Genomic DNA, 22,624 nt, shown 5'->3' with positions numbered 1-22,624 from the left:
TTTAAGATATTCTAATGCATTAGGGTAAGCCTTTAGGTTTATTGGTGATTTAATATATGTTTAAGATGATATCAAAATAAGAAGGTATTGACTCTTTTGTTCGAATCGGTGTGTTCTCATTTTTACTTCTAATTTAATACCGATTTCCAAGCCCATAACTGAGGGAGAGTAAAACTTAAAAAAATTTTAGAATCTTTATTCCTTCTCTAAATCTCTGCTCTTGCATTAAGTATTGTATCATGTAAGTTTCTCACCACTAAATTTTAACATTTACCAACAGTGAAACACTATATTAAAAATGTTAAGATATATAAGAGGGACTATATTGAAAATGTCAAAATAGAAGGGATTAAAGAAAAATTTTCTTACATTAGAGAAGTACCATACTCTTTTTTTATCACACTATAGTTTTGCCTCTATAAATAATATAAATAATTTTTTTTAATGTTAGTGGACCTCGTATCATTTTTAATATGATGTTGACATAACAAACAATAAATGGAATAAGTATTCATACTTACGTAGTACCAAAAAATTTTCTGAAATTAGATTGAAAATAACAAAACATATATCTAGTCCGCACTTACGAGTGTGGCTGAGTGGGATTCGGGGTTGGGTGTTAATATCCAATTCCCAGATTCGTGTCTCAAGAGGCACGGTATGGGTGGCGACACTTGGTATCTAAGTCGAGTCTCCTGTCATCGGTTTGGGTGTTTGGCTAGAATCGATTCTCGATTAAAAAAATAGTAAAAAAAAAAGCATATATCTAGCCAATAATCAGTCGGGTAGGGTGATTAAAATAATAATAATAATAATAAAGAACAAAGAACAAAAGTGATCATCTTAAATTCCTTAATGATGGATTAAAATATTAATTTTGGGTCCTTATCGTATGAACCATCTTGATTGATTGGTATATCTTCTTGCCACCGTGTGACACGAGTCACATAATCCTACCTGGAAATGGATATTCTTTAAAAAAAAATTAAAGAAAAATGTTAATTCACTAACACGTATATAGCACATAAAAATTTTGATTATAAAAAAATAATAATAATAAATGTCACATTAAATCACTACCATTCTTATAAATCCAATATATTCTTAGAACTTTTAAACTCGCATCCAATTTGAACTTTTTTGTCTCTTTCATGAGTACCATTCCTTTTGACTCAAAAAGAAAAACATGTATATATTTTTTAAACTTAAAGATTTTAATTTCTTAATTTAAATAGTCTCTTGACTTAACAAGTTTGAAATATATAGACTTTCAAATTTGATGTTTAATATATCTTTAATTTATTTGAAAGTTTTTTTAAATTCATGAAATTATTAGATATAAAATTGAATTTTGTGTCTAATAATATTAAAATCTTTAAATTTAACGTTTAATAAGTCTATTAATTTTTGAAAAATATCTAACAGGTCAAGAATCCTATTATACGCAAATTCAAAATTGACAAAAAGTTAAAAATTTAGAGACTTATTAGGTACTTTTTAAAATTCAAAACCTACTGAATATAAAATTGAAAGTTTAGAGATTTGTTAGACACTTTTTATAGATCGTAGTTTATTAGACACAGAATTTCAAAATTTATAATTTAAAATGAGGGATTCGAACTCATGACCTCTCAATTAGAGATAAATATCAATTACTTAAGTTGATATTAACATATAATTACCTATATTTTAACATACATAAATACACTAAAAGGGGAGGGAACAAATTTGCCAATAATATTCCCATCACATATTGGGGACAGAATATATATATACATTGAACGGAATAATTTATGTTGGCCACCTACCAATTAATAAATATTTCAATTGGTTTTATAGAGAGATATGGATTCTTCTATCACAAAATTGAAAATAGCTAATTTAATTGAATTAAAAGTTAAAATATGCCCCAGAATTTAAGGTCATTATTCTTCCACTTTCTCAAGTAATTAATAATTAATTGGTAGAGGCTAATGTATTGCCTATTTATTCTTTTTGGTAGAGGGCTTGTTTATATATATTTAATTTGGGTGATTGTCAACTTTTTTATTTTTATTTTTTTGTTCGATGTAAATAATAATATTTTAAAGTTTTGACATTTTGTAAGAGTTGATTAATTAATGTGTGGAGTAGGAATCGGTTCCAAAATGATATTATATTATAGCATTGGAAAATTATACGCTGTGATTTGATTATTGAAAATCGTAAATTTATTGGTGTATAAACTTTTTTTAAATACGATAGGATGTGGGGTGGGAGTTTGAACAAATTTATTAGAGATACATATTTTGACAAATTGATCTGCTATACTCAGGTTGATTTGATATATAAATGGATGTTATATGAAGTTATAAGTTTTGAAATTTCATTTATCATACTTTCTATATTTTCTAAAGTAAAAACATTAATAGGTTTAAATGGTTGAAAGGAATATTTTGTGTCTGAAATTCCTATGGGGGAAGTTGAATAAAGTACTTTAACTATAGAGAAAGAAGTTTTAATAGGTTGATTTATAATTTTAAATTTCTTAGAAACTTATTCTAAGCTTTTTTTACTTTTTTTGACCATCGCTCTCATGTAAACAAGTCGTTATAGCTGGTCTAGCCTTATGGTGTGTCTAACTAGTACCCTTGCATTTTGACTATCGACGAGAGTAGTTTAATTCCAAAAAGAAAAAATGACGACATGTCTCTATGATTTTGACTCTAACAAATTAAACCCGAAGAATAATTTCAACTTTAGTACAAGAGAAAATACCTTAGATTTTGCAAAGATTTTTAACTTCTACAATGTTTAAGTGTCAATATTGATACCAATCAAAATTTAATTCAACTAGTTAAGATATCTATCTCCAAACAAAAGGTCATGAGTTCGAATTTTTACTCCTACCTAACGTAATTTAATTAGAGTCATGATGGATATAGCATATAATGGTTTTACCAACCAAGACCAATATAAAACGATAGAACCTTTTTCTTTGCGCTCTTTTGGATTAAAATTGAAATGAATAACTAGGATTTGATCTAATCTTTGTGATGTTTTTATTGGAAACATTTAATCTATGCTTTGTATTAATTTTAGTATAATTCAATTACTTAATATATAAATGTTGGACCAAAAAATCGAAAGTTCGAATCTTTGATTGAAAAATAATAATTTGTACTTTGTGAAATTTAATGAACTTTGACCCGAAAATGTTAAAAGTTTATAGATATTTGGGGACAGCATCCATATATTCATTCAATCGCAAGTACCATATTCCTAACATTCAACTAAATGTCATGTCGGCCAATATATATTTCATAACTTTTTTTATTAAATATAAAATGGTTCCTAATCTTTTAAAATAATTTTCAATTTTTTCTTTAACCTCTTAAATTTCTCTATTTTACTTTAATGTATAAAAAATTCTCGATTTGATTCTTCAAGTAAAAATGTTGTTAACAAATACACATATAGATTGATGTGTATCATTAAATTACTATTTTGTGAATATATTTGAATACAGTCTGAATTCTACTTAGATATGAAACTCTGCCAACCATCAACAAATTTCATTAGATATCGATAAACAATGATTCAAATGCAAATTAATTTTCTATTAACGATTCTAGCACATTTGTTTTATAATTTAGTGGAGAATTTTTATTCCATTAGGAGTGAAATTATCGTTTTAAAAAATTAAAAACGGAAGTGAGAATTACCCTAGAGATTTAGGTTATATTGAATATGTTCAGTCTTTATAAAACAACCATTAGTTCACGCAATTGAAAATTGACCTAAATATTAATTGAAATAAGTATTGAGTTGTTTCTGTAATATTTAATTTTTATATATTTGCAATTGGATTTAATCAAATAAAAGGGTATAAAATTTCCAAAGTAGTTGCGTATGCTACCATATTGGAATGGCTAATCCTATCAAGTCCTTATTAATTCGACATATTGTCACATCAATTTTGTTAATAATATAGAATTATGCCACTTGTTATAAAAACATTTTGCTCTGCCCAACTTTCATATTTGTGTCTAGTAAGTCTATCAACCCTAAAAAAAATGTTTAATTAATTTTTAATTTTATGTCAAATAGAACTCACTTATTCAATATTTTCTAAAATTTAGGATACAATGCAAGACAAAATTGAAAGACCAAAGATCTATTAAATACAAAATATTTAATAGGTTAAACACAAAAAGTTCAATGACCTACTACCCATTTAATGTCCAGAAACTTATTAATAGGGGTGTTCACGAGTTTGATTGGGTGGGTTTTGGGACCAACTCGAATTTTCGAGTTATCCATATATAGGAACCGTCAGGCTTGGATTGTCAGGTTGTGTTTTTTTTTAATTATCACAGTGGCAACGAAAACTTAAGATTCAAACTAAATATATAAATAAATATATTATTATTATTATTATTATTATTATTATTATGTAATTAAAAAAGTATACATATATGTGTAAATTCGAGTTGTGTTAGGTTTGATTGACCCGATTTTTTAAAGGTTGAACTCGAGAATCAACAACCCGACCAGGTTGGGAAAATCACTACACAACACAACCCGGGGCTTCATCTAACCCAATCCAACTTTTACGGTTCGGGTTGGGTTCGTCGGGTTCATCGGGTTGTCAGGTTTTTGAACACCCCTACTTAGGCACAAAATTAAAAGTTCATGAAGCAACTTAATACACACAATCTTTAAAGGACCACGGATGGAACTTATAATTTAACTTTTATTATTCTAAAAGACATGGGAATCTCGTAAAATAGAGGGGTAAGTAATTGGATTATTGAGAAATGAATTTTTTTTTTGGAGTATGATATGTAGGACTTAGAATTCGAACTCGCAATACTTTGGTTAAGGTTAGAGATAGATGTCTTAATCAGTTGAGTTATTTTTCGATTTCATCTGTGAGGAAAGACTTTAAACTTGGGAGAGAGGACAAAAATGGGGGTGATGAGGTCTGAATTTAAGTTTTGAAAAAACAAAATAAAAAGAGTGGTGAGGTGAGGGGTGAGGGCCAGTACGCACAGCTCAGAATTCAGAGCTGCAAATACAGCTCAAGAAGACGATGGATGGTGGGGACTGTAACGTTGGGTCCATGAATTTTACCCAGAAATGGTAAAAACAAATTCAACCCTCCAATTTCTGTCTGGTACGACACTTGCCCAAAATTGCAAAATTAACAATTCTACACTCCATTCAATCATTTCCATCTATTTCTCTCTTCTCTTTCATTTTTTGTTTGCCATTTCTGAGGCATGATTACTGCCACCTTTCCTGGGTTCTCTATGAAAGCTGACACAATAAAGAAAATTAAATTTAACGAAGATAGATTTCTATGCTGCATTCAAGTAATCAAAGACAACAGAACTAAGCAAGTCTTGTCAAAACGTAACGGTCATTTATAGGATCAACAAAGTCCGTAATAAAAAAGAAATAAACCCACATGATTGAATAAGCTATACAAAACCTAAACTTATGAGCCAAATGCTCTATAACCATTAATCAAATAGCAGAAGTTAGGTTAACAATTACTCAGGAAATCACCAAGGGAGTTAAAAGGGGGTAAAAGACAGCAGATAAGACAGAAAGGCCTAAAAGAAGGCCCTGTTCTAAATCTGTGGCTTTTCCTTCTCTCTAATAAGGCAATCTTTGTTTCAGCAAAGCCAAGTAGTACATAGCTAACTTACTATTACCTCCCACAGATGACATGAATTGCGCCAAACTACTATCAAGGGAACGGAACTATCGTACTCCTATAATTGCTGCTAACCTACCTAACTAAGAATATATGACAATCTGGAAAATATGCCAATGAGATCACATCCACAGCAAGTTTGCCAAAAACTCATTGTAGAAATTTGCAAATATGTAGTGCAGATCGAGGCGAGAATGAACAACTCCGAGCTTTTATGGAATGAGCGTGGTGGCTGGTGATCAACCTTTTGCCTCTCTTCTCCTTTTCTTTCCTGACTTGGATTCGCTGCCCTGATCATTCGATGAATTTTGCGACTTGCCCTTTGAATTCTCTGCTGTTTTCCCTGAAGCAACTGAATTCTTCAAATCCCCACTTTCTTTTGATTTTGAAGATGTGAACTTAACCTTGGTGGAGAGATTGGAATTATTATTAGATTTATCGCCTGTTTTGGGAGACTTGCCCTTTGCAATTGCAGGAGGCTTTGGAGACTCTTGTTTGGACTTCCCCGTCTTCAGTGTGTCTTGCTTGGACTTAGCAGAAGCAGCAGGTGTAGATGTCTCGTCATCCTTCGATTTGCCAGTCTTGTGTGATTCAGCATCATCGTTCCTCAACTTGCCAGCAGTTTTCGGACCTGCACTGCCAGTCTTGCCACTATTTTTAGGAGTGGTTTGATCCTTGGATTTGCTACCTGAAACAGTTGTACTTGGTCTTCCAACCTTCGGGGGATTCTCTTTTGATTTGCTTTCAACTTTGCGGCCACCGCTTCGATCAGATTTCGTAGCTGCACCCTTGGATTTGCCAGACGAAGTTGCTCCACCCCTAGAATAGAATTTGAAATTTAAACATTCTCGAACCATTATTAATAGTGTGGAAAGTTATGAAAATAAAACTAACTTTTTGGGTGAAGTATCCATCTTTCCTCGCTTAGCAGACTCGTTGCCAGCATTTTGTTTTGCCTTTTTCTTCTGAGGTCTGCAACGAAAATAACAGACTCAACATAAACAATATCTAATGCCAACAGTCCTATCCACACAAATCCAGGAGAGAATTCCTACAATTTCATGATCATTATATATTCATGATTCACAAAAAACAGTTGCATGAGGAGAGCAACCATCACAGCTTCTTAGAGGTCGGAAAGAATAAAAAAAATCCAGTTTCAAGTCTCTTAGCATGCTAAAACAAGTTTCATACCTTGTTGACTTGAACATAAAGATATTTCCACAATATAAAGCTAGAAGAAGTCAGAACAGAAAACAATGCAAAATCAATTATACCATCGAGCACATTGACTACACATCACACGTCAGATCTGACTGCATGGAAAAGTTTGCATACATTCCCAATTAAGTAAACCAAAACCATCAAAGATTGTAACATATTTCAACTTAATCTATCATGAAAGTAACTGGTTCACATTGGAAGCCAATCATGCCAAAAGAGAATGCCTCAACTGGTATCTACAACCTTCAACTAAAACAATTTGGTATGGCCAATCGACTGGAAAAACTTGATGAATAATTGAAGATGTTGTAAATAGGACCTAGAGAATCTATTTCACGTTTTTAACAAAACTCGTGAGACAAACAAATACCATGTACGAACCTAAACCTAGTATGCTGGTAAATGTAAAGATGGCTATTTCTGCACACGAATTTGAGTTCGTTACACGTAAGAGTTAAGACTATTTCCGAAAAGGAAAACCAAAAGTATACAAAATTTGGAAATTATATTGAAAACTAAATTAGTTAGTTAAACTTGGCTAAGCAATACCCTTTTCTGTTCACAAAAATGTCAATTCAAAATGTCAATGAATGGGAAATAAGAACAGTTAGCTGTACATACGTCTCCACTGCAGGTTCTGATGCTGCTAGATCTGCTGCTTCGTCCTGTCAAAATCATATGCATGAACATTTACATGTTAGAATCTTAGAGGTCTAACAAACAAAATGCAAATTCACACAACCTCCTACCGGTTCAGATTCAGAGTCATCATGAGTAAATTCCCATATTTCATTTTTAAGATTTAGTATTTCCTCATCTCCATCCGTGTACAAAACCTGCATAGAAGAACACTTGTAAAATACCAAAAACCTATAAATATATGCATATGTATATAATATATACATGTATATATTACGTGTGAATATAGATATACAAGAGTATATAGCACGCATTAAATAATAAGCGCCATATGCATGCATGCCATTGTAAAACAGATTTTGAAAATCCCAAGATTCCATAAGTGATATCTAACCTTGTGCTTCTTTTTTTTAGCATCAAAAGAATCAACCACACCTTTATAAAACCTGCAAACATATTAAATATGTCACAGCAAATAACCAAAAATTATATGTCCATCATAAATGTTGTAAAAAAAAAGAGATATATAGTTTTTATTGTGAAGAGGTGAGATCATTGAGATGTTTAGTCAGAAAGATCAACATATATATATATATATATCTTATTTTCAAGTTTAGCACTATTTCTTTTTTATACAATATGAAGTTGAACAAGATCAATTATCTAATTTTCAAGTTTTCAAGTTTAGCAATATTTCTAAAACATCAATTAGAACAGAACATTTCAGTTTCCGTACAAGTCATCTCAACAGCAGTCTGGTCAACATGAATAGGAAAGATAAATGAACAGAACCAACCAATCACAGTTCAAGGGCTATTGTTCTCTAATCGTAATAAAACACCAGAAACACAAAAATGTAAAAAGTGGTCCTTACAGACAGGAATCATTTAGCTTTTGATCGAACAAAACATGGAGAAATCACTCATCATAACAAAAAATAACTAAGTAAACTAACAACACTGAAACATGCAGTAAAGGGATTTCATATCATAATGATGGCAACCCGTATCTGTGACTTGAAAGAATTAGCAACAGTGACCCATGCAGTAAATAGTATACAGATCTTTACAGTCTGCAACTAGGAGGCACAAAATCATTCGAATAGGTAAGGTTTTGTGCCCCCGACACAGGCACTCAAAACTATTTTTACATGTTGGGAACTTCTTGTCCCTAAAAGTAGATGGTTAAATCTTCTTATTCTTTCAAACAAAATTGATGAACAAAAGAATATATGAGAGCATCCAACTTTTCTAAGCAAGTAATTGTGGGAACATAATTGAAAATAAATTTATGCTTGTATAAGATGTTGAATAATTTTTTTAAAATATTTATTTTGTTTCGGGATTCTCTCAAACCCTTTTCTACAAGGCATTGCAATGACATCAATTTCTTGATGGGTTGAAATATACCATTACTTCCTTTAAACCTTTTATGATCCAAAATGAAAAGTTGTTTAACTATTTTTCTATTCAAACTACTCTATTGCAACAAGATTTGTAATTACAGTCTTCCAATCCCATGATTGTAAAATGTAAACGATTGGAAGCCTTTTCTTGTTTAGCTTTCCTTGGCCAGGATCCCTCTACCCATGGCCTCTAGGTTGTTCTCCCTCTTCTGCTCATTTGTAGACTTTTCTCCCTCAAAGAAACCAACAAAGTGGCATTTGTTTGAGGTATGTAGTACTCGAGCTTTGATTATTTCTGATTGGCTCTCTCTTCAAGACAGTTGGAAGGTACTCAAGATAAATTATTTAGACAGTTCAAGATCATAAAATTTTTAGAGTAAAAGATTATAATCTATTTGTTCAGTGACATTAGCTAAGATAACGAGGATGTGGCCATCCACCTAATTCAACTTTAAATGCTACCTTTGTAGATGAAAGACAAACATGGATTCTTGTTGCCAAAACAAGACCATTGAAACATTGTGGAGCTTCCAATCAATATGGAATGATTCTTCAATTTTAAAAAATTTGGAAACACTAATGATCACTCGGATCTTGGCAAATTTTGTTAAAAATTTGAGGGTATTATGACAAGCAAATATTAAGTTCACCTTCAATTTCAAACAACAAATTTTCTTTTAACGAAAAATGAGGATTACTTTTGCTAACAGATTCTTGTTCTTTTTTAAGAAATTTTCAATTCAAGAATTAATGCAGTTTAAGTGTTACATGGCTGAGATTAACTATAATGACTCAAAAATTTCTAGATGCACGGGGTCGGTTGGGTGTTAAGTCTCACATTTATCTTCTCCTTATTTCAGTCTCTCTTTGGGTTATTATCCCACATGGCTTCCTTCTACAGAACCTGTGATCATTAAAGTTCAGAAAATTTCCTGCATCCTAGAGCTTGAAGAAAGCATACTTTTACAAATAGCAGAAGCTCACATTGTCCAATCTCTCCTGATCAAGATGCCAAATAATTAGCTCTCACATCTTAAACTTCCTTTTTTCATAGCTCCCAAGCTCAAAAAGTCTGTATGATTTTTTTAAAGGAGATTGTAAAGGAGGGTAGTAGGTATCATTTAGTGAAGCGGGAATTGGTTTCTAGATCTATTCATGAGGGACGGTTGGGGATCAGTGATTTACTTTGTAAGAACATTGGCCTCTCGACTAAATGATTTGTGGTGTTTTCCTTAGTTCTGGATACTTTGTGGCAGAAGATCATACGGCCATATGGGTACCGTTCCAAAGGGTGAGACAGACTTTAACTTCCTTAAAAAAATCAACAAAAGATCATATTGCTCCAAGCAGGATGGCCACACCATCATGCAGGTGCTCTTGCACTCACATTTTCAAGATAGGAGTCCATTTCAGAAGGCAGAGTTATTTACCGTCCTTTGGAACATTTGCCCAGAAACAAGCAAAAATTATGATATTTGGTTCTCAAGAGAAAGTCTGAAGTGGGGGGTCCTCTTTAAGAGTTTTCCTTTGGCCTTCTGTGACATATCTTTCAATGTAAATTTTTTTTTTTTTTTTTTGATAAGAAACACCACTTTCATTGAGATAAATGAATAAAGATTACAATAAGAGGGCATACAAAAAAACAGCCCAGCAAAAGGAAACCCCTAAAGAAATGGGCTCCAATCCAAAAGTATGACTCCTAAATGATAATTACAAAAAGCCTTAGCGACCGATCCCCATAGAGAAGTGTTAAATCTAATAAGATCCCACACATAATCCACAGATCTCTCCACTCCCCTAAAAATTCTATTGTTTCTCTCCTGCCAAATACCTCATAGAATAGCCAGAAAACACGTTTGCCAAAGAAAACGTCCTTTGTCTCGAAACGGGGGGAATAACAATATTTCCTCCATCATCACCTACAATCTCTAGAACGGGCCCAAACAATCCCAAAACATCTAAAGAAACGAAGCTATAACTCCTGCGCGAACTGACAAGACCACAACAAATGATCCAGATTCTCCGAAGCATTCCTACACAGAACACACCACTGCGGTGCGGACGCAAACAAAGGGAGGACATCCTCTGGATCCGATCCAAGGTATTAACTTTTCCAAGTAAGACTTGCCACCCAAAGAACTTAATCTTCTTTGGAATTTTACTCTTCCAAAGCGAGGTGAACCAAGGGGTAAACAGGGACGGAGAAGAAGAAGAGGACGACGAGGAGTTCAGGACATGGAAAAATGAGCTACAAGAAAAACCTTTCAAAGGATGGGGGGTCCACACCCTCACATCATCCCTCCCAACAAATAAGGAATCTCTAGACAGCTGATCCAATAATTCGGAAACCTCTGACGATTCTCGATTAGTCAAGGAACGGGTGAGCCCCAAAGAGATGGACAAACCCTGTTCTCCCGAACTTAAAACCTCGGCCACTGAAAGGAGTTTCTTATCATATAGAAAGTAGATCCGAGGGAAAGCAAGACACAAGGGTTTGTCGCCTATCCAAGTATCCTCCCAGAAGTACGTATTAAGACCTTCCCCAACAAAGACACATAAAGAATGAGAGAAAACAGGGAAACCCAAAGCAATAGCCTTCCTGGGATTGCAGTTGCCAACTCTAGCCCCACCTGCCTGAACCCAACCACACGGATGAAGCCCATACTTACTCACTATAATCTTTCGCCACAAGGCATTAGGTTCGTGGAAGAACCGCCATAACCATTTAGCCAGGAAAGCCTCGTTTCTAATCCTCAAGTTCCCAATGCCCAGCTCCTCCAGTCTTTCAATGTAAATATTAGAAACCAAAATAATTATAACTAGAGAATAATAATTGAAACCTGCAAGAATATTTGAACTTCAAAATATAGAAGTGTTTACTATGTCCTTGCAAAGTCTAAATTCTAAATATTTAGAAAATGATGTGTCATTTATGTTATTGACAGTGTGCAAATAGATTAGAACAGTTTTCTTTTGCATATACAATGTGTGCATTGCAGTTACCGTACATCAAAGAAACCTAAAAGAATTAAAGGAGAGACAATTGGTACTTACTTGCTATCATCTGGCCACCACACTTTTATCTTCGAACCAACCAAATTTTCATCAGAATCCTTGGTTTCAGACTCCTGAAAATAACAGCAAGTGAAAATGAGATTTAAGTTCTCAATACAACAACAAAAGGCAATGTGCCAATGTGTAGTTTTAAGATCATATACAAAATTGAGGCAGACAGCATGGCATTAAAACCAAGAACGGTATTACAATAGATCAATGCAAAAGTCCAAAATATCCACCACTTCATCATGTTTAGGTTCTGGTTATTTTATGATAACTCATCTAGGTTTTAGTTATAAATCATTCAAGTTTCAAAAACTCGAAACAAAGAAGTTTGCAGCCGATGATATAGTCTACAAAAAGCAAGAAAAAAAAACTGAGAATGAACATCAGAGAACTATTGACCAGGAAAATACAAAATAATCAATATTTCTTGAATATTAAATGAATTAAGACATATACAAGCTGGATTAGAACACAATGCTTAAGATGCACTAATGGCAATAAAAACGGAGTTATTAAGAACAACTTAATGAAATCGCTTCTAAAGAGCACCGATCAGTCCCCAACAAATTAATTTTGGAAAAGAGAAAAAAATATTAACATTAATATGCACAACAAAATACAACCGCTGCAATATTACTATTACTATGTTAAATTTTGTTAAAGTAGAGAAAAATCTCCCAATCCATAATGATAGAACCAATAAACTCTATGCACTAATAAGTAATAACATACTTTTTCTTTGCTAGGAGTTCGTTTCCTCTTGGAAGTTGTTTTTGGCGTCTTGTCCAAGATCTTCTCATCTTTGGTTGTTTTTGGTGTCTTGTCCAAGATCTTCTCATCTTTGGTTGTTTTTGGGGTTGATTTCGGCACGGGTGCTGTTTCCTAGAAGAGTAACCACAATTTAACCAGACAATTACTTAGGCATCAATGGGGATAAGATTTTACAGTCAAACCAGATGTAGTTAACACTGCTCCAATCACCTTTTTATCATCATCGCCTGACAATTTTTTCACGGTTTTTCCAGAGATAGATTTCCCTAATCCCTTCCTTTTTTTAGCTTCAGATTGCTTTGAAGATCCAACAGTACTCTTACTGGCTCCATCTCCCTTCCTAGCAGACTGCTTCAATATCTTAGCCTCAGAATCGCTGGTAGTGTCACTTTCCCTTTCTGCTGCCTCTTCAGCCGCAACTGTCTTAGAATCATCAGAAACCCCAGCAGGAGCCTTTTCTTCAGCATGCGAATTGAGTTTTACTTCCGAGTCATTCATTCCTTCAGATGAACTTTTTGAAACTTCTGCAGATGATGCTACCTGTTTAGCTGAGTTGCCTTTCTTTTTTGCTGGCCCCGCCTTATTGTTACACTCATCAGGAACACTTCCACTTAGTGAAGGTGAAGCAACATTTGTTGATTCGATCTCCATAGCCTTGGGTGGAGAATGCTTGGCCTCAACTTCCTCGTTTTCTGAAGGCATATTTTCAGCAGACTGGCCCCCTCGAGGAGAACTAGGATGTTCGCCCTGGCTTTCATGTTCTGGCAGGTTTTCAGATGCCTTCTGGGCATCAATATGAGAAACTTCAGTAGATTTCAGAGATTGATTAGATTTCCTACCTCTTTTCCTAGAATTTTTTTCAGGTCTCCCCTTCACACTGCCAGCCTTCTCAGAGCCCAAATTGGCAGGTTCAGAACTTTTAGGTGATTTTACCTCTTTGCACTCCCCATCACCATGTTCTTCCTTCTTGTCTTCTAAATTAGTGACAGAGCCATCTTCACCCCCCTGTGCAATCCCGTTGCTCTTAACTGAGTCGTGATGTTTCTCAATGGCTGTATCAACTCTCTCAGGTGTAGCCACTTCCGTGGGTTTCTCTTCAACCTGATAGATATTGTATCATTTTTTTCAGTATCAGTAAATCAAAGTAACCACTTTCTACATACCAACCTAACATGATATATTTTACATAACTCACATATAAAATAAACAACTGCCTGTTCTAACAAGGGAGGAAATGTTTTATAAAATAAATTCATGGAAGAATACAACATTAAGAAGCGTTGCATGGTTGGTTACCTCATCGCCGGACGTTCTAGCTAACTTGCTCTCAGCAACCTGCACAAAGTTTCAGTAGATAAAAAATAAATTAAAAAAAAACCATTACAAAAGAGTCAACTCTACTCAACAGGAGGTCAGCATCATAAAGACTACTTTTGTCAAGGTTAAATTAAAGAACTAACCACGTTTTCACCGCCATCATGAAGATTACTTGTTTCAAGAGAGCCAGAAAGCTCTTTGCATATGGAAGCAACAACATCACTATAATCATCAAAAGAAATTCCCAAGGTTTTAACAGCTTGCACCAAATAAGGTTTGAGCTTAGTAGAACAGCTATCAAGAACTTTCTCCCCCAACTTCCGAGCAATGGGCAGAACTTCCTGAAAATGATGTTATAAGATTCAACAGACAATTAAAAAGTGAAAAGAATTCTAATTTTAAAAAAAACAAAAACAAAAAAGAGAGAAGGGGAACAAATAACAACTCAAAGCACATTACCTCATTGTCCTTCTTCACACTATCTAAGATAGGAGAGAGGAGCTCTACAGATATATCTTCACTTTCTTCCAAAACAAGGCTCATAATTGTCTCCATGGACGTAAATACATTCTCTGGGTGATAATCTCTGGATGAAAAGTACTATTAATAAACATAACAACATTTTGAACACCAGAAAATCTAAAATTAGAATTTCCAATTCGGCAAAATAAAATGTGCAATGATCGCAATAATACTTAACAGAACAAGGACAAAAAGGAAAAAATAAAAAATATTCAAAAAAACAATTAAAAAAAATAGAAGCTTAGCTAATAGAAGCAAAAGGCTAGACCTAAAACGAACAGATGGAAGGCCTACAATTTTACAGACAAAAAACACATCCTAAACGAAGAACAAATATAACCTAGGGGGTATTTTATTTAAACATAAATAGGTCAAATCAGAGAACAAATTACAAAGAGATTCTTGGTGGTTCGTTTTAGTCAGAAGTTAATAGCCAACTCGTTGTTTGAGTGTCAGAATTTTGCTTTTGTAAATCTTTTACTTACCATTATTAATATCAAATCTCATCAACTTTTACTCTGCGTACACCAGAGGACACTTACTTGTTACTGCATTCATCTTAACTCCAAGTTATCAGCAACTTTTTAGAAGATTTGGCACAGCAAGCAATATGCCAAGACATCATTAATACTTATGAACTTATGCTAAACCTCCTACCAGATTTATTGCTCGTTATGTCATCCAATAATAACCTTATAGTCAACATATTACAAAATAAAATTCAAATAACACATTCTACAATTTCATGAATGTATTTTAGTAAAACCTGGCATCCAGACTAAAGGGCAATCGAAGGAACTCCATTACATTCAAAAGAAGCGTTGAAAATACAGTAGACCACCTTCCACCTATTTTTAGAAGTTGCCTACTGACCAACTAAAACAAACCCAAGAAACTATTTAAACTAATAAACTGTAACCAAAAAACTGAAACTTATTACAATGTTATCCTACTAATCTAGAACATCAATTCCCACCCACTTAATTTATTTATTAAAAACATTTTTAAAAAGAATAAAAACCCTTACTCTTGAGCTTATGATTTGGTGTGGATACCAAGGAAACAAAAAACTCTGGAGGTTGAAATTTGACTTCTACCTACAATTTAAAAACATCTTAAAATGTTGTTCTGAGCTCATCAAAACACGAATATAAGGTTGTATGATTCTCGATGCAGCACCCAACCCATAAATTTGAATTACAAACTTGCAGGCCATTGAATAAATACAATATTTTAGGATTAAAAGTCCAATACATTCCTGGTTAGGCTTTCGTAATAGCCCATCACATGAACCATTGAAAAAGCCCTCTTCACTTATGTCAATTGTCAACTTTGTCAACAAAATCATTGATCACTGAATCATGCTGGAAAACTGTTTGGGAGGAAAAATCACGGGTAACTTTAATTGTTGAAATCAAATGGAACTCGGGCTTTTGCAGACAACAACTCTCTTTTTCAGCAAAAATTTCATTCAAATACATGGAGAACTCTCCTCAAACAACCGACAGCTTCTTATGATAGCCTCATCACGGGCAGGAAATGATTCCTCCTTTGACCAAGTCTGAGGTTTCTTGTGAAATAAATCCATTAAATTGTTGTACTGGCAGATGATCCACAAAAAATAAACTACATTATTCTTCCAGTCTTTTTTTTTTTTATAAGATTCTTCCAGTCTTTTAAAGTATCATCTTCAATTAAATTTTCATTATATCTAGTAGTGTCAGAGCATCATTCCCTTGAATACAAGAGGTCTTATCATGTGAGACTCATTTGATAGTTCGTGCCGGCCGGGTTTTGAAGGAAAATCAGTTTCTAAACATACCCTTGCAAATAGTTGGTCCAATTTCTTCCTCAAACTACATATATTTGAATCGAATGAATGACGATGACTTTAAACAATGGATTATGCATCAAATTCTTCTTAAATCAAGCTTTTGTAAAGCTTTAGAGTCTCCTCCATGCTATTTCATCAAGACCCACTGTGCAGTTAAGTTCCACAATCAATTTCTTGATGCACATAACGAGAAGACAAGTTGACACTCTTCCTTTCAAATGCATTACAATATACAAAACAAATATCCTCTTTGATCAAATGTGATCAAGCCCTCGCTTAACTAATGCACTGCTTCTGTGAGGCCCATCACAAAATTGAACTTGAATGTGATCGTCCAAGTAAATGCTGTGGATCCATTACCAAAATCCTCTGACCAATTATAAAGGATAGATTTTCCATACAATTTTGACACCTTCACAACTTGTTCTTGAAAGTAAAGTTCCTTATATAATCATATGAAACTAGATTGATAACCCCATAATTTTGAAAAATACTTGAATATTCATGCAAACTCAAATCGCATGTGTTTCTAATCCATTGAACACAAATGCCTAAGCCTCTACTGAGAACTCCAAACCATTGAAAACTTAGGCATTCAAACTGTTGGCAAAATCCATAAAGTTTATCCTTTCGCAATCTATCCATCAATTTGATGGGTTAAATTTCGAATGACTCTTAGTAGTGTTCCATGTTTCTTGTCATGGTTGTTGGGCAAATCCTCCGCACAGTGGAGATAGTACTGAATCTCGAGCACTACCATTCAAACCTTTATCAAGAAGGAACTTTTAGTTTTCATCACCTAAGATTCCTACTTGTTATCCCTGCAAGCAACTCCTTTCCTCACTCGAATACCAAACTTGGTGCAGCACGTACCCTCAAAAGACTACCAAAGAGACTGTATTCCATTCAAAAAGTATAGAGGATACAAAGGACCCTCCTTTATTTATAAAGCTTACCTACTAACCAACCCTCAAAACAAACCAACCACCAACCCATAAAACTAATTAACAAAGGATTCAACAAATTAAACCTTATAAACAAACTATATGTACAAAATAGAAACTCATTACAAAACGATCTAACTAATTCACTACATTATATTTTCAATTGGGTTTTTCCTGCCACTCCATATGCACTCAAATGCCACACCACAGCAATTTTTCAACCAAAGCACCAAATATAATGGAAGATATTTGCTGCTTTTTATTTATGTTTTTGGGTACAAGTCAATTTCTTATAAAGTGGACAAGTCAGATTGCATTTCATGGAGTCGACAGTTCTATTTGTTCAGAAAAAGAACTTAAATTGTTGGAAAATCAATATCTTTCACAAATGTGCTCTCAATAAGTGAAAACATAAAAGGTATTTAATTTCAAAATAAAATCTAGTATGATACCTTACTGTCTTAAGGAAATGTTGGAACATTTCAATGATCAATCCATCACATTCCAAATCCAGCATGACTACACATGATCTGACCTTTGCAACAGTTTCAAGAATGGATGCCCTCTTTGCATATGACCGGCTCGACTTATCAGAGAGGTTTTCAAAGGATGATACTATGAGATGAAATACCTCCTGAACAGCAGAATATATATAACTGTTTAAAAAGAACTTTGATAGGAGGGAAATAGACATTGTATCCACTCAGAGACCCAATTTCTAATTACCTTCATTTGCTCATCATTGTAAGGGGCATCGGGTGCAGTGATCCTTGTTATTTCACTAATGCATGCAGCAACTGCAACTTTGACATGAATATCTGAATGCCTTAGAAGCGGATCAGAAACCAGTGCTTTCAGTGATGGAGTGAGAGCATTTTGCATTGATTTTGAAGGGGATTGTTCAACCCTTGCCAGCAAACTCTCAATTTTCTGCATTCAGAAAGATTATTTTGGAAAACAATAACAAAACAGAACACACACACACACACACAAACAATGCAATGTGCTACCTATCAAACCACAAATGATCCATACAGATAAAACTTTTGAATGCCAAAGACCTGGAAGGTATATTCTGAACCTAATATTTCATTATATTTCAATTCACCACAAGCAAGGAAAGAGGAGAGGGAAAGTAATTACCTTAGCAGGAGAGCAAAAAGATGTAAGGTGGAAAAATACCTCGTTATTCGTTACTAATGTACAATTCAAAGAATCAGCACAAGAGACAGATTCAAAAGGTCAAAGTTCGACTTCTAAGAGGTATTGAAGTGCCTGACTGGTTCTAAAAGCATTAACCCTCATTACGATTTGACACATTACCCACATTCCCAGAAGTTTTGAAGAAGACATATAATCTCAAGCAATTCCCTCAACAGTTTTCAAACATTCACCTTACCACCCAAACCAATGGGAGACTTACTACTCCCAGCTGCCAGCCTGACGTGGGCTTAGAAAATGTCAGCCTACCCAACAATATCCAATAAACTTGAATAAAAACACTTCAAATCACTTTCTAGTTTAAGTTGTGCCACTTGACATCAAAAGTTTCGGATGTATGAAAAAATTAAAAGAGACAAATCTAATTCAACCTCTTTCATTCGTGCCCAGTGAGATTTGAAGTTAAGTTAGAAATATCTCGTCAATGGTGTGGGTTCCAACTTAACGTCTCATGTGAAATAGTAGAAGTAATCTAGAAGATTAATGAATAATGCAGTAGATACGCACAAACCATGACTGGAAATGCTTTCGTAAATGAGCTTTGAACAACATATAAGTTTTCTTTCCATAAATTAGCACCGTATCAGCAACACAACAAATACAATTTCGATACTTATCTAACATAGTTGCCCCCATAAAAACGCTGCAATTATAAAATTTTGAAGACCAGTGGCACAACTGATTCGTTTCTGATATTTCATCCAAATTCGTGTTTATAACATGTAGACATTATCGTAAGCGCTGATCTCTAACGAAGTAAAAAGACGGGAATTTGCGATATAGGGCAGCGGAAGACGAACAAACAAGACGGAACGCGATAAATTATCCAGGGAGAAACCAATCGAGCATCAAATGTCACCGGAAAAGCTTCAGTAAAGGAAATTTCAAGGACAGCGTTCCGCCAGGTTGAAAATAACAAATTCAGTTAAACACAACCTCAAAAAATTCCCAAATCAATTTTTAAAACAGAATAACAAAATAACCCGCGAATGTTTAACACGAACCATACATAAGAAAAATGTTAGGGCTTACGTCGAGAAGAGGAAGAAGTTCTTCAACTGAACTAGGTGGGTCTACAATCTTATTGCCAGCTTCCAGAAGCTGCTCTTCGACATCCTTGTCCGAAGACGCCATTGTTACTCGGTTTGTAGCTTAGCCTTCCAGATCCTTCCAAGTCCGGGACCGGTCAGTTCAATTGAAGTCCATGGAAGCAGGGGAACCCACCGAATCGAATGGGAATGGGGCAAAATCAGATAGAAAAGGGAGGGAAACTTGAAAGAGAGACGGGGGAGAGAATGAGCTAGGGTTTTTTCTAGAGAGAGGGAAAAAAACGAGTGTTTCCTTCCAATTCCAAATATTTTGCTGCGAAAAAATAAAAATCTCTCTCTCTCTCTTCTCTCTATCTCTCGCAACTGTTTATAAAAACAAACATTGCTCTTTTCCACTATCCACGCTCGAAGGCATCCTTTCCTAATTTAATATCCCTTTTTTTTTCCTTTTTTTCTTTTTTCTTTTTCCCTCGTCTTTTCTGAAATAAATATCTTCGAATAGGTAGATATATGAATTTTCGTACAATTTCAAATCATAGGTTAATTGATTAAGACACTTTTTTACGTTGAATATCCCTAAAACATATATTTTTACATGTAGTTTTTGTTCTTATTCTATTTTATAACAAAAAAATTAATTATTTTAGTTAAATATTGATGGTTGTAATTATTTAAAATTAACCCTGCAATTTAACTTTTTAAACGTTTTTTAATATTGATATAATAATTTTGGTAATTTAGCTAGTATTTAAAATTAACTGACAGATGGAATTTAGTGGATAAAGGTAATAAATTTACCTTTAAAAATGTGTATCTGTAAGTAATGCATGAATGATGGAACAAAGGGCTGCACTGGCATTTTTTAATTGTACTTGAAATAAAATACTTTAGGACATTTCTCCGTCATTTTTCTTTTGTATATTCAAATAAATAATTTTATTTGACAAATTTTTGCTATAGTCGCTTTATTTATTTGAAGTAAAGGGGAACCCCTAGTTTTCTATATTTAAGTTATTGGGGCAATGGCTCGATGCAGTTATATTTTTATGTCACAATTCACAATAAACAAAATTTTGTAGACAAAAAATGGTTGTAATAAAGCTTTGTCACGCGTAACTCTATATGAATGTGGTAACCTTATAAATTTTTACAAATTTTCGCATTTAGAGAGAATGTCGAACGTGACGTAAATGTTTGAGAATAAAATGATAGATAAGGTCGAAGATGTGCCTTTCATTATTGGTTATATGAAGATATTTATCTTCATTCTTTATCTTATTATCCGATTATGATTATCGAATTGGGATTTTTTTTTTTTGACAATCAATTATCGAGTTCGAATTAAGGTAGCATAATACCTATTCCGTATAACGAAATTCTTTGTAGGGAAAAACATTGATTTCAAATTGTCTCGAAATAAATTAGTACCGGTTTAAGGTGGTGTTATCTAGTTGTAATATAATTTTATTTAAAGATTAATAACCATGTTTAGATTATATATGTTAGTGACAAATAATTTTTTAACAAATATTTAACATTTTTACTGATAGTTTAATAAAAATGTTAATAAATATATATATATATATATATATATATATATATATATATGACAAGTATCTTCTAAATTTATAATATATGCTTTGAAACGAGATTGGATCAAGAACCACAATGAAGGTTATTTTATCATAGTTATCCTAAAAATAAGTTTAAACAATCTTTTTTGTAATAATTTTGTTTTTAAAGATTACATTGAGATTCCCTCAACACATGGAAGGTTGACTCACGAAGATATTTTTGTTTTTATTTTTGTCTTTCTTGATTCAATTAAAAAAAATAATAATTTGATCACTAATATCGATATTGGATTTTTTTATAGTACAATATGTGAAGGCGGGGATCGAATTCACAATATCTTAGTTGGAGATATATGTAAATTGTCACTAAATCATGCTCGCTTTGGTAATAACGAAATTAGATTGCTAGCAAGTTAAACAAATAATTATAATAATTATTATTTAGTTTAACAACGGGTGACTATTTTAACCTTCAATATTTGAATAAAAAAATATTTTTAACCAGTTGAATTATGCTTAGACATAATTTCCAAAAAAATGTTCAACAATCGTCAACTAGGCTGCTTAAAGTACGTACATACAGACAAGAGAAATAATGTACTAGCGGTACGTAAATATTTATATTAATTTATAAAAAGATCGTTGGTCATGTGGTAGATGTATAAATAAATGTGGATATAGAGGTTTATTTATTTATTTTATACTTTTATTAAAAAAATAAAAATAAAAAAGTACTTTTCAAAATACAACATTAGGAAGCCCAACACGTCAGTCCGACCTCAGGTTACCAAATACGTAGGACAAAGATTATTTTGAGTTATGAGTCATAGGAGATGATGAAAACGATAAGACAAGTGAAACATTCGAAATTTGTATCACGCTGATTTGAAGAATGAAACGAAGGAAAAATCTTTAACCCAATTCATAACAACTACAAAAGGCTTGAAAAGCACCTTAATATATTAAAATTTTACTACATTTTGTTATGATGGCCTCTAAAAAAATGATTTAGTCCACGATGCACTGCTTTCACAAATACTCAAATAATATCACCGTTCAACTATATTTGAATTGACATGGTTCACATATATAAAGCATTATAATTTTTTTTCTAATACAACATTGAAAATAATGTTGAAGTTAATTACAAAGTTATTTTTCTACATATCTCAAGTGTTTTATTTTAGTATGGGTGAGAGATTTAAATTCACGACCTTCTGATCGGACATATGTGCCTTAACTCGTTGAGTTATGTTCAAATTGGTGAAAATATTTTCAAATATTATTCAACATCTACTTTTTACATAGGTAGTGCACGCACATATAATTTATTTAACATCTACTTTTTATATATATG

General features: G+C 33.2%; 1 protein-coding gene across 1 annotated transcript; it reads right to left on the bottom strand.

Annotated features, from left to right (window-relative positions):
• Positions 1-5,472: 5,472 nt before the first annotated feature.
• On the bottom strand, positions 5,473-20,068 carry LOC111005167 (transcriptional regulator). The gene is made up of 14 exons (XM_022276580.2): positions 19,677-20,068; positions 18,150-18,353; positions 17,876-18,057; positions 14,583-14,709; positions 14,267-14,464; positions 14,103-14,141; positions 13,017-13,907; positions 12,768-12,917; positions 12,027-12,100; positions 7,962-8,013; positions 7,678-7,764; positions 7,550-7,593; positions 6,599-6,676; positions 5,473-6,523 (listed from the first exon to the last, which is right to left on the bottom strand). The coding sequence occupies exons 1-14, from the start codon at positions 19,776-19,778 to the stop codon at positions 5,944-5,946; spliced, it is 2,808 nt and encodes a 935-aa protein (XP_022132272.1). The 5' UTR covers positions 19,779-20,068; the 3' UTR covers positions 5,473-5,943.
• Positions 20,069-22,624: the final 2,556 nt, after the last annotated feature.

Source organism: Momordica charantia (assembly GCF_013281855.1).
Source record: "Momordica charantia cultivar OHB3-1 chromosome 8 unlocalized genomic scaffold, Mcharantia_2.0 BLBB01000008.1, whole genome shotgun sequence".
NCBI classification, from domain to species: domain Eukaryota; kingdom Viridiplantae; phylum Streptophyta; class Magnoliopsida; order Cucurbitales; family Cucurbitaceae; genus Momordica; species Momordica charantia.
This window is presented reverse-complemented; position numbering and strand designations above follow the sequence as displayed.

What these genes read in the sequence shown, in the direction of transcription:
- LOC111005167 (XM_022276580.2), bottom strand. Translation starts at nt 19,778, where the DNA reads ATGGCGTCTTCGGACAAGGATGTCGAAGAGCAGCTTCTGGAAGCTGGC. An exon ending in AACTTCTTCCTCTTCTCGAC is followed by an intron (nt 18,354 to 19,676) that starts GTAAGCCCTAAC and finishes TTCTGAATGCAG; the next exon opens with AAAATTGAGAGTTTGCTGGC. An exon ending in ATGATGGCGGTGAAAACGTG is followed by an intron (nt 14,142 to 14,266) that starts GTTAGTTCTTTA and finishes AACTTTGTGCAG; the next exon opens with GTTGCTGAGAGCAAGTTAGC.